Source organism: Mesoplodon mirus, assembly GCF_964341445.2.
Source record: "Mesoplodon mirus genome assembly, chromosome: 7".
Lineage (NCBI taxonomy): Eukaryota > Metazoa > Chordata > Mammalia > Artiodactyla > Ziphiidae > Mesoplodon > Mesoplodon mirus.
Window position 1 is genome coordinate 101,101,914 of NC_138983.1, and position 12,668 is coordinate 101,114,581.

At 44.0% G+C, this 12,668-nt stretch overlaps 1 protein-coding gene and 1 long non-coding RNA gene across 3 annotated transcripts in view; one reads left to right on the forward strand and one right to left on the reverse strand.

Annotated features, from left to right (window-relative positions):
• LOC309807247 overlaps positions 1-5,703 on the forward strand; it is a 54,672-nt gene extending 48,969 nt beyond the window's left edge. The window contains exons 3-4 of one of the 2 annotated variants that reach the window (XR_014294539.1): positions 326-409; positions 1,584-5,703. This is a non-coding gene — a long non-coding RNA (uncharacterized lncRNA). Of the gene's footprint in view, positions 1-325; positions 423-1,583 lie in introns of those variants that run through there. The other variant, XR_014294540.1, reaches the window with a different exon arrangement.
• A 1,762-nt stretch (positions 5,704-7,465) lies between these two features.
• On the reverse strand, positions 7,466-10,536 carry LOC309807229 (spermatogenesis-associated protein 31A6-like). The gene has a single exon (XM_082626574.1). It carries the CDS (start codon positions 10,476-10,478, stop codon positions 8,361-8,363), a length of 2,118 nt encoding a protein of 705 aa, XP_082482700.1. The 5' UTR covers positions 10,479-10,536; the 3' UTR covers positions 7,466-8,360.
• Between the last annotated feature and the right edge of the window lie 2,132 nt (positions 10,537-12,668).

Here is a 12,668-nt window from a genome sequence, read left to right on the forward strand (position 1 = left end):
TTCCAAATTTTCTCCCACCCTTTTGACTTGGAATAATTGAAACTAAAACTGCCTTTTTTTCTGAAGTCCTGCATACTGAAGGTAGATATCTTAATATAAACTTCAGAGAAATCTCCACAGCAGCTCATGTTTAGACAGTCTTCTTCGTTCCTGTTGCTATATGGACCACTCAGAAAGTTTACCTGAACATCTGATGGACATTCAAACTACAAAAGATGCTTTAACCCCGACATTTAGAGATCTTCTCAACTGTCTACCCTTAGAACTCAAAAACTGATATGAAATTTGCCTCAATTATTAACCTTTTTTTTTTTTGTCTCCATAGCAATGCCTCTTATTAAATACCTGATTGCTTGTACCGTAAGCTTAACTTCTACTTGGAAATACTGCTTTGGAAGAGAAAATTAAGGTAAAATGATCATATGGATGGACTCTAATCCAATATGACTTGTATCTTTATAAGGGGGGAATATTAGAACACAGACATGCACAGACTGAGGGGCAACCATGTGAGGACACAGCGAGAAGGTAGCCATCAAAGGAGAGAGACCTCAAAGAAACTAAACTTGATACTTTGATCTTGGACTTCTAGCCTCTAGATCTATGAGAAAATATATTTTTGTTGTTTAAGCCACCTAGTAGCCAGTGTGGTCTTTTGTTATGGCAGCCCTAGCAAACAAATACAATCACTATTAGGGAAAAAAAATCATGTGCTTTGTTATTCCAGTAGAATGATTTTAACACTGATTACTTCTTACCTTGAGATTATAAAAGACAGTGATAAACATTACTGTAGAGTATATATGAGTTGTGTCCTATGAAACAAAGGTAGTTAACAAACACCTCTCAGCTGTAGATGATGCATGTGTTCATCTGATCAGCAAGAGGACATGAGTGGAAGGGAGAACCTTTTCTGCTTCAGACAAGCAACTTCCTGGGTTACCCTGAGTATGACAAAGAGGGCCATTGCTTGGGGACCAGGTCTCCAAGCAGTCACAACAGGCCTCAGGAACCCACAAGAAAATTGTGAAGGAAGAATATTACTAGCCAGGCCCATATGAATCTTTTCCTCCCATCACTGCTCTTTTGTGAAAAATTCTTCCAAATACACATTTTTGTCCCAAAATATCATGTTGGACGCTCGCTACTAGGAGCAAATTTTTCTAGCATCTCTGTTGGATGAATTTTCACACTTGCAAAATCACTCAGAAAAGAGTTCATCCTCCCAACACCTCCCCTGCGCCAGTGTCCCCCTAAACAGCATCTGACCACAATATGAAGGAACTTACCTCCCAGGTAAACAGGTGCTTGAATGTGATTTAATTATCTCTGCATCCTCTCCCTGGTCTCCCTGTGAAATCCAGTCACCTCTTTGCATTAAAGCATTTCTGTGAGAAGCCCTGTAAGGTGCTGGCTATTCTCAATTCTGTCCTGCTGGTTTCTCTGAAGTGCCTAGAAGCTGTCCTCTCCACACACAAACTGTTCTGACAAACTTCATTTGAATGATTTGGATTTTAATTCTCAATTTGCTTCTGTTCCTAAGCCTTAAGGCTTTTTTTTTTTTTTTTTTTTAACCAATTCAGAAAAAAGCATCATTAAAAAAAAGACAAGGTTGGGCTTCCCTGGTGGCGCAGTGGTTGAGAGTCCGCCTGCCGATGCAGGGGACACGGGTTCGTGCCCCGGTCCGGGAAGATCCCACATGCCACGGAGCGGCTGGAGCCGTGAGCCATGACCGCTGAGCCTGCGTGTCCGGAGCCTGTGCTCTGCAACGGGAGAGGCCACAACAGTGAGAGGTCTGCGTACCGAAAAAAAAAAAAAAAAAGACAAGGCTACTCGCAGATCTAACATGCTAAGCTTTAACTTAGTACGTTCTTAGGACTGATGTTTTCCAAGGAACAAACTTTCTTGTTTCCTGTGCAATAATAAAGGTTTGTTATAAAAGTTAAGTACAAAAAGTGAGAAAAAATAAAAATAGTGGTATCTTCACAGTTGAGTTCTTAACATATTTTCTGATATATGTAAAAAGAAAAATTGGCAAAATGAGTACCAACATTTTAAAAAATAATAATTAAGCCTAAATCCCTGGATTTACCAATTTTATAAATAAGAAATAAGAAAGTAACATTTTATAAAATACAATTTTATGAAATATGATTTTATAAAATTTGTTTAGCTAAGTAACAAATGATTTGCCCACAAAACAGATTTAGCAGGTGGAGTCCAGGGGGCATATTCTACAAAATAAATTTATTGACACGGTAAAGGGTTACTAGCATAAAATTGTGGTGGGAATGAAAAGGGCAGTGACCTTCGTCCTGAAGTTTAGGAGTGATCCCTGAATTGAGAGATATCTGAGTTGAAGTGGTCACTGGAAACAAATGGTAGAGACAAATCACAGAGAGCAGACTGTATCAATTCCAGCTTCTGGACTCAGAGAAGGAAGGAAGAGCTTCAGATTTCACTGCAGAGAATGAGGCTGAGAAACTTTCAAATCAGATGCTTTTTCCCAGATCCCGGGGGCCAGCTAATGCACAAAAATGCTTAAAGCCACATAGGTATGTCACCTTTATTTCCTAGAGAAGATGTTAGCATTTTCTGAATCCTCATCTACCGTGCCTGGCATGCATTATTTTATAGCTTTCTGGAAGTTTCATCAGCACCACTGGTATATCTGTGGTACGATGTGTGTGTGGAGAGTACAGAATGCAGGTCCGGGCTGGGGGCAACGGACTCTTCTAGCTACCACAGTGAGTGGTGCCCCTGCAAACCTGAGTAAGGAAGACAACTTGCCTTTGGGTGGGTAGTGTTACAATCTGCATGTCTCGGGGCACAAATGTAAAGACCGACCCTGTTCTGGGAATGATGATGATTCTGACTGACCTCAAAGGGGTAATTATGAAACCCCTGGATCATCAGGATCTGGATGTTCCCTACTTTTTCCATGGTGTGATCATGACCGAAAGTGTGGCTGTAGATATCTGGGAACATTTCCAGAAATGTCCTCCTGTAGGAGTTAATTATAAAGTCAATGTGTATAAAAGAGAAAATAATATTGAAACCTATCAAGGGGAGTAGATCTTAAGGGTTAATATTGTAGATGGACTACTTTGGAAAACATCTTTTTCCCTTGGAGTATTAAGAAGTCATCTCATAATTGCCATCTCTCCACATTTTGTTCTAGAGTGCCTGGTTTATTGATATCAGTGTGAGACCTGTTTTAAATAAAAATCTATTTGTAAAAATCCGGATCTGTAATATGTTCTAAATATCATTATAGTGTCTTTTAACTATAGATTAAAAATCACTTCATTTTCAACAAAATATTTTGATGTAAACATCAAATGTTTTGAAAACAAAGGGGATCTGTTTTTGTTGTTTTCTCTTTTATCTAATTTTTGTATCCATTTTGTCTGGGCATATTAAATGGTAAAAATATTTATAAGATTTGCACTAGGTGAATCTTCTTAAAAAAAAATACTGAAGGCCACAGAGTCTGGGAATATTAATATCTTTTTAATAGATTGATCCCCCTTGATTTCTTATTCTGCAGTAAAGGTACAAGTTTTTCCATGAAAATTAGACACACAAATCATCTGACAGAATGTATGACAGGGCCTCCCTGGTGGCGCAGTGGTTGAGAGTCCGCCTGCCGATGCAGGGGATACGGGTTCGTGCCCCGGTCTGGGAGGATCCCATATGCCGCGGAGCGGCTGGGCCCGTGAGCCATGGCCGCTGGGCCTGTGCGTCCGGAGCCTGTGCTCCGCAACGGGAGAGGCCACAACAGTGAAAGGCCCGCATACAGAAAAAAAAAAAAAAAAAAAGAATGTATGACAGATGGAAAATGATTGATGGGAATTTTGCTTTAATGCACATTGTTCGTTGTAATTTTGCCCAGCTTAATGAACTGTGAATTAATAATGAGGAGCAACACATTCAATGTATTATAGTAATAAAGTGCTTTTATGGACATTTTTCATGTTTCCAGACTTTCTTGGCCACCCTGAACAATTTTAACTCAAAGGATTAAAAAATAATCGCTTATTTAACTGTGTTAAAATAGTCAACTTTGAAAAGGATATTTTCCTGTATGAACTTTTTCCTAATTGATTCCATTTTGTTCTGATCAGTAAACTTACCTGAGTAAGCTGCACTATTTAAAAAAAAGTGATCTGATAGAGTATTAGATGACATACATGACCATAGTCCATTGTTTTCTGATTCAATGACATAAGAAAGTGAAAAATTAATAATTATACATTTTTTAATTAGGAGAATAGAAAAACTAAATTTCTTGTAGAAATAAGCCCAAAGAGTCCTCGTGTCAGCCCTGCTCCTCTTAAAAGACCGTGACGCTGTAATACCAATGGATAATCTGGGAGAGAACCAGCTGTCATTAAAATAGATTTTACCAAGGCAAGGACAATAGGTTGCTTATTAGCAATGAGAAATCAGTAGTCTTTTAGAAGTGTACCCTTTGGAAAGTGTGAGATATATAATAAATGAAAGCCTTTCATTATTCATTGTTATAAGCCAAATGTAGATTAAATGTACACTATCTTCAATTCAGATATTAAGATATCCTTCCCTCAGTAATTTTATGAGGTAACATGTATAATGTCAAGCATAGGCTAAGTCATATATTTTATAATCTTTCAAAAATTTTTAAAGCAATGTGTTAACCCTATAATGAATATAAAATGGATCCTAACTGCATGTCTTAGAAAATGTGCATTTCATAGAATTATTGAAGAATGAATCCTTAATAGCCCATCTTTTTAAGTATGTTAGCTGAACGTTATGATTGTGTAATATCATTTTAGGGCATTACCACATTTTAAGAAATAAAATAATATTCAGAAGCATAATTTTGCCAGAATGTAAAATTTAAAACCAGAAATTTGACTTGTGAAAAATCCTCACATGATTATTGGCCTGTTAAAAACTAAAGCAAACCCCACAAACCTGATACAAGCTATTATGTGCAAAATAACGTGCTAGTTACACAGCCCTCTGGGAAGTGAATGTGAGTCCGGATGCTTCTTTCTTGGTTTATTTCACTCCTAGAGTACCTTTGTTGCAGGTTTTTCTTATGTTTCCAAAGGAAACAAGTAAGCCATCTCAAGTTTAAGTTCTGTCCTCAATAAAGCAAAAAATGTGCCAGATACCATTTGACTGGATGATAACTAAACTGGACAAATATTTTCTCTCACTGGAGACTGACAGTGTTTTAGCTGTGCTTACAATTTGTGATTCTCCTAAAAAAAGAGTACAAATGAAAACTTATGGTTACCAGGAGATGATAAGGGGGGAAGGATAAATTGGGAGATTGGGATTGACATATACACACTACTATATACAAAATAGGTAATAATAACCTACTGTATAGCACGGGGAACTCTACTCAATACTCTGTAATGGCCTCTGTGGGAAAAGAATCTTTAAAAAAAGTGGACATATGTACATGTATAACTGGCTCCCTTTGCTGTACACCTGAAACTAACACAAATTTGTAACTCAACTATACTCCAATAAAAATCTTTTAAAATAAAAAAATAGAGTACTACATGCATTTCTAAGAAATAAACATTATTTTCTTCATTCTTCTAAAATAAATAAAAATAAAATAATGTAATATGTGATCTTCAAGCTAATGAACACCTAAGAATGAAATTTGAAAATCTACATTTGGAATGTATAATTCTTTTGTTCAGAGGCAGTGACATTCCAAAAGAACAAAACTTCTCCAACATTTCCCCATTTAGAGTAATGCTGACAGTGAGTGTCTGGTGGATCTCAGAGGGGCACAACTGATAATATATTTATCATGCTGCCAGTTTGCTAAGTGGTTTCATATTCACTAAGAAAGACTTGTCAATGGATACTGAAGAATAGATGTGAGGTCTCTGTGTGTTGTCTCTGGGTGAGATCTCTGTGTGAAGTCTCTGTATGAGGTCCCTTTGGAAGGTATCTCTGGGAAATCTGTTAAATCTGTGCTAGGTTTCTGTCTGAGGGTCTGTGAAGCAACATGAGGTCCCTGTGTGAGGTCTCAGTATGTGATCTCTGAGAAAGGTGTTTGCGTGAGAAGTCTCTCTTGAGAGGTGTGTCCGTGAAGTCTTTGTGTATTGTCTCTGGGTCTCTCCATTTCTTTTTTTCTTTTGGTCTCTCAATTTCTTGTCTTACTGTACCTTATGGAAGACGGAGCAGCAAGAGAAGGGCAAAGGGACTTGCTTCTTTCTGTTTTCTTGCTGTTCCATCAGCATCACCTGTCTGTGGCACTCTCCCAGCAGGAGCCAGGGGGGTCCAAGTCCAGCTTCCCCATATTCCCAGAACTCACTTCTGGGTGCCCCTGAGAGGACCCAGCAGCAGCCAGGCTCAGGTCCCAGCCCTGTCAACTCTCTCCTCTGGGTACCGACCCCTCCCACAAGTCCTGGCTTCACTCTCACTGCTCTGCCCATTCTGGAGGCTGCCTTGGGAATCGGGGCCCAGAGGTAGGGCCTGGCTCCAGGGAGAAACCAGGGGTGTGAGCAGTCCTGTGCTCACTCTGCCCCCTCCACCCCAGGTCACAGCATTTCCACGTGTTGAGGGGCCTGACAGGTATGGGGGATGGGGTCCATTTCTGTTGTCATCTGGATCAGGGGCATCAGCTGGAACCGAAATCTCCACAATGAGAAAGACACCACCTAGAGCTGTGTCCACCATGCGCCCTGCACATGGCAGAAAATACCAAATCACTCTAGAGAAATTCTTCCTCATCTCCCTGCTTTTCCATATGGACAGGGGTCAGGAGACAAGAAAAGCTGTGCCAGAAGCAGATCAGTGGAACACTCCTGGATTGCACCCTGCCCCATCCACTTTGCACAGGTCACCTCCACACCACCACGAATCCTGTCTGATTGCTTCTTCACCTGCCAGGCTCTGGGGTGATCAAGGACTGGGAGACAGGCAAGGCTTACTACACAATCACAAGCCAGTCCCCACCTCTCCCCTGGAGCAGTCCTTGGGCCATGTGTTTATGTGAAGGTCACCAGACTAGGAGTCACATCCCAAGTTCCCTAGTCCTGGCTTTTACACCTATTGTTAAGTTATCCTTTCTAAAAGTCAAGAGGTGATGATGTGTAAGCTTATTAAATATAGTATTAAGAGATTCACCTTCCCTGATTTGCTTTACTTCTCTAAGTTTGACCTTCTGTTTTGACCTAAAGGTGGTTTCTCTAGGTCTGTGATCTTAGAGTTGGAATAGGGTAGAGACCCTGGCGTGGGGCCATGGTGAGCTACTGGACCCTTAACTTTTCCTCCCCTTTAGGCCTTTAGATGGTGGTTGTATGTCAGGGGGCTGTTCTTTCAGAACTGCAATTTATGGGAGTCTGGTACCACTTTGCCTCCTTCCTTGGATCCAAGGATTTTTCTACACCTACATCCCACCCTAAATTCACAGTGTTTGACCATCAGATAGTTACTACCCACAGTCACACCCCTATTCCATTCATCCAAAACTCCTTCTCTGGGGTTAACATAGAGTGGAAGGTAGGTGACCCATGAACGCAGCCATTCATTTATATGGGACTGGACTCAACACAGCCCTCAGCAGCCTCCCTGATACTCCCCCCACCTACACACACAGAGCTGGAAATGCCATCCTTGCTGCTGCTCTAAAGTGTAGGAAAAACAGAGGTGGGGGAGGGTGATGCTGTACATTTTATTATGGCTAAGCTAAAAGGGGTTCATAGGGCATACCTCAATCCCAACCTTCATCAGAGAGAGAAGGAACTCTTAAGAGCAGATGTTGTATATTCCCTACCAAGAGATCCAGGGGCAAGATTTCTCCTGTTTCTGAACTCAGAGCCCATACTCTATTCCCCCCAAACTTCCATCCACTTGGCTCTGACACTTCCTGGAGCCTGAATTGGAATGTCCGGCCCTATCGTGTAAACCTATCCACTACAGTTGCATAAAGTTCAAAGTAGCATAGAAGGAGGAGAAAGACTGGTTGAACCAGATCCTTGGGTGTGGGTTTCATAGGTTTTTCCCGTCTCATTGTTAGAGTAATTTTGGTCTGTGTAATGACAGTATCATAAGGTGCAATGAAGGGACACGAGACAAGGAGCAAGCTTGTGATGCTACTGTCCACCTCCCTCCATGCCCCCCCCTTCTAGAAGACAAAGTGCACAGCAGAGACAGCAGCCATTACACTATGCTTTTATTAGGAAAAAAAAAAAAATATATATATATATATATATATACATGTATTGGAGAACATTAAATACCTTGGACGTGCTAAGGAGAAAATCATTTTCTCTACATGGACTGAATGTTGACTTGGAGACATGTCTTCCTACTAAAGGGAAGACTAAAGAAGGATTTTACTGTCGACCAGGCAAGACACCTCCCCAAAGATGACAATGCCTTGGACAGTGTTGATGGCGGGCTGGGGCACCTGGAATCCTTGGCCCATACTGGCAGGTACTAACTGGAAACAAACTCTTCTTGGGGGGCAAGGATGGGAGGCACCTTAGGCCCAGCTGCTCATCGTCGAACCTTACACTTTTCAAACTATGTTGGTGTCTGACTTCCCTTTCCCTGATAGAACAACTCTGGCCCTTGGAGGTGGCTTTATGACTGCAGGCTGTATAACCCATCATTCTCCGTTGCTCTGGGTAGGAGGTAAGCCTATGGCAGCAGAAACACCCACATACTGGGACTTGGAATTCCAGTTTGTGTTCATTTAACTTTGTGGCATGAAGTCCATGGTGAATTGCTCTTTTTTCTTCTGGGATCTGTCCAACAGCTGTCATGAGTGCCTGACCCTCAGCAGTCTCACTCTTCAAGATTGATCTGCTTTTGACTGATCCGTGACTCTGGGCAGTGGCTGATATGGGCTTGAATTTTTGCAGAGCATCTCGACCATTGACTTTTTTATTGGGGAAAATCCACTTTAAAAATAGCCTCATCCTTTTTCTGAAGAGGCTTTCTGGAGGGCTATGTTTCTTCTCTGGCATGAGCTGGAGACATCTGCTCCCAATAGAGTCTGTTATTCCCCTGACCTGGGCAGGGTGGCTCATACTTCCAGCTTGAGAGGTCCCTAATTCTTTAAACCTTTCTTCATGCTCGCCTGGTTTATGCCTCCTACAGTCCTCTCTTTTGTAAGTAGGGGCAATCATCTTGCTCTGGCTCTTCCATGAGTCTTGGAGTTTTGAAGTTTTGGGCTCCTGCTGCCCTAGGTTGCTCCTTTGGGCTTCCATAAGGCCACTTGGCTCCTGGGAAGCTAACCTGTCTCTGGTGGGGACTCTCTGGGGATGGCACTGAGGCACCTGAGAAGCCAAGTTGTCTGCAGCAAGGAACATGTGTTTGGGAAAGTCCTGAAGCTGGTTGTCTGACTGTACCTTTACTTTGGAGTTAAACTCACTGGCAACCCCCATGTTAAGGCATGGCTCACCTGGATGTTGGAAAACAGACATTCTAGGTAGTAGGAAACGTTTACTGGCCCCTGGCACCTCTAAACTCCTCATATGTACATTTGTGGTTTGGGATTTTGTCAACACTTTGGTTTCCAAGATAACACTAGACTGTGGTTGAAGAGCAGGAGACTCCTTGGCCTCCACAGCCTCCCTGGCCTCTTCACCTCTCAAAGATTGGGATCCTAAGTTCACCTCCATCACTGTTACCCTATGGCAGGGGTCTCCTGAGGCCTGACCACCACTCTCCTCCGTTGGCTCATTCCTGACCATTGCTGAACTTGGACCTGGCTCTAGGCTGTCCCTCTTGACCCATTCCACAGTCTCACTCTTCCAGGTTCTGCCCACAAGGCTGAGTGTGAGGGACTGAGAAGGTGGCCTGCCCTCCTGTCCAGTCAGAGAAGCCTTTGAGGGCCCATGGTAGTCAGCAGATGGAATCGCTCCCAGGGCACTCTGGATTTCCTTACACACAGTTGAGGGGACAAGGAGAGGCCTCTTCAGGGTAGGAACTGACTCTTCTGTTATCACCTTCTCTCCTGAATGAGCCTGAGGAGGTTTCTCCAGGAACTCAGCACACTTGACTGTTGAGTGGGACCCAGACACACAGGTGGCTGAAGGGGAAGAGGCAAACTGCAGAACGGTGGAGGGTTGGAGCTTTTTCCGCTTCAAGAGATTTATGGGCTTGAGGACCTTGAGGGGGAGGGTCCACCTGTGCTTTACCCAAAACCTTCTAATGTGTGCTTCCAGCACCTCTCGAGTGTCTGGATCAAGGAAGGAAACCCTACAGGAGGTGTTCATGCAGGGTTCCCAACCCTTCAAGCAGTATCTTCCACAGGCTCCAGCAGGCACTGCTTTGCACGTCTCACCAGGAGGGTCTTGACATGAGAGCTGATGAAAGTTGCCCTTGCCAGGAAGCCTCCCCAGGCAGCTGTAGGAGAGCAGATGGGGCCAGGATGGCTGGACAGGACAGGCAGGGGTGGGCACCTGCAGCCCAAGAACCCTCCTCTGCCCCCACACTGACTTCATAATGCTCCTGCTCTCCCTCACCCTAGGGCTTTAGCCACGCCCTCCCATGGCTCCCCCTCCCAGGGCTGGGGTCACATTATAGGCTCTGGGAGGAAGGACGACCCAGGAGAGAAGGGGAAAGATTCTTTACCTTTGCAGAAGTGAAACCAGGTTGTGAGTCCCCTCCAGTTCTTCCAGGCAATCTCTGCAAGCTGGAAATCAGGAGACTGGGTCATGGTGGTGAAGGCAGAGGCCTAAGAGTCTTTCAGGAGGCTGAGTGCAATGGCCCTTTAAGGGAAATCTTTGGAGGATTAGACTCTGGAGCCCAAGTATCAGTGTCCAAGGCCACATGTCCCTGACAGTGATGGTAAGTCTCACTTGAAAAGGGTTTGTCCTTTGCAAAGTGCCTTCACGTTAATTAACCCCTGTAGCCCTTACAACTGCCGTGTAGGGGAGAAAGGTCAGTGGTCATCACACAGAGGAATCTGAGCAAAGTTAAACAACTTGTCCACAGTTGGACTTGGAGGTCCCACTTCCCAACCCAGGCACCAATGGTCCACCACAGTCCACACACCCCATTTCTAGGTCCTCATGGCTTCATTCTAAGCACAAATTTCTGGGAAGTATCTGGGCTCTGATCTCCTTCCAACGCGCCTTCCCAAGGCTCTGTTTCCTGAAGAATAAGCTCTGCCACTGGCATCCTCAGAGACCGTGAAGCTGGGCCCTCAGGATTAGGAGAGATGGAAGCTAACTCTCGGGGGCACGCAGGACTGAATGGCAAAGGCTTACCTTTCAAAGATCCACTTTTCTTCCTACTCCTGCTCCTCCCCTTCAGCTCTACTTGATGCTGAGAGAGAAGAAGAAATGAGGGGCTAACACCCAACTCTCACTGTCATCTATCTAGGCAAGCTGTGTTCATGAACAACATGACTTTCTACATTTAACTAAAACTCTGTGGGGTTTTTTCCCCTTTTACTTATTTTTAAAGTGGATAAAAATATTTTCAGTTTTTCTTCTTTGAAGAGTGCAAAGAAGGATTTTTTTTTTTTTTTTTTTTTTTTGCGGTACGCGGGCCTCTCACTGTTGTGGCCTCTCCCGTTGTGGAGCACAGGCTCCGGACGCACAGGCCCAGCGGCCATGGCTCATGGGCCCAGCCGCGCCGCGGCATGTGGGATCCTCCCGGACCGGGGCACGAACCCACGTCCCCTGCATTGGCAGGCGGACTCTCAACCACTGCACCACCAGGGTAGCCCAAGAAGGATTTTTTAAGTTTTAATCACCATAGATTTCTTCTGTCACTGTTCCTCTGATCAAGAAACACACACATTCTCAGACCTAAATGCCCACGTGAGCTTTGTCAGATAGGATTCTGCTTCCCAAGGCCAGACCTCCACTCCAGCCTCTTCTCTCAGGCTCTCAGGGGCTCAGCATTGCCCTTAGATCAGCCCCAACACAGAGGAAGGTCTCACTTGAGACACCCGCTGTGGGAAGGTGGTTGGTGAACCAGGGCTCAGGGGTCAGCCTTCCTGCAGAGATTGAACTCTTAGTAATCCAGTCCTTAACCATTAGTCACTGCATTGGGGACTTGCCCTGGAGCCCTCTACCATACCTGAACTCCTGGTCTACGATCTTAGGCTAGAAATCCTCATGCCCACTCTAACCCCTCTCTGGCCTGGCTTTTCCCTAGAAGGATGATGTTCTCTACTTTTCTGAGAGTTCCCATCTCAGGAGTCTCTCTAGGTGGTTTAGAAAAGTGGAAATAAGAATAAGAAAAAAAGAGATAATCTCTGCTGGGATTAAGCCAAAGGTTTCTTACCTTCCTGATGTTTCTATGTTTCCTAGGTGGTGCTAAGAATGGATTACTCTGGAAGCAGGGGAGTAACATTAGGAAGAGCCCCAGTCCACACAGGAACCCAAGGATGATATCAATCACCCAGGAAGTTGGGCTGGATCTCAGCCAGATAGCAACCGTGTTTTTCAAAGAAAAGAGATTCTCCATCTTCTGAACTGCATTGCTGCCCTCAGGCAACAGAGCACTGGGAGTTCACTTGATGGCAGAACCCCAGGCCTGCATCACAGAGCTGTGGCCTTGTCACAAAGGGCTCCTGAGTGTGGGGGAGGGGCAATAAGAGAAAGAGGCTGAATCACTGCCCTTCCTTCCCATCCAGACCCACAGACACCTGCACCCTCCTGGGGCTTCCAGATCCCTCC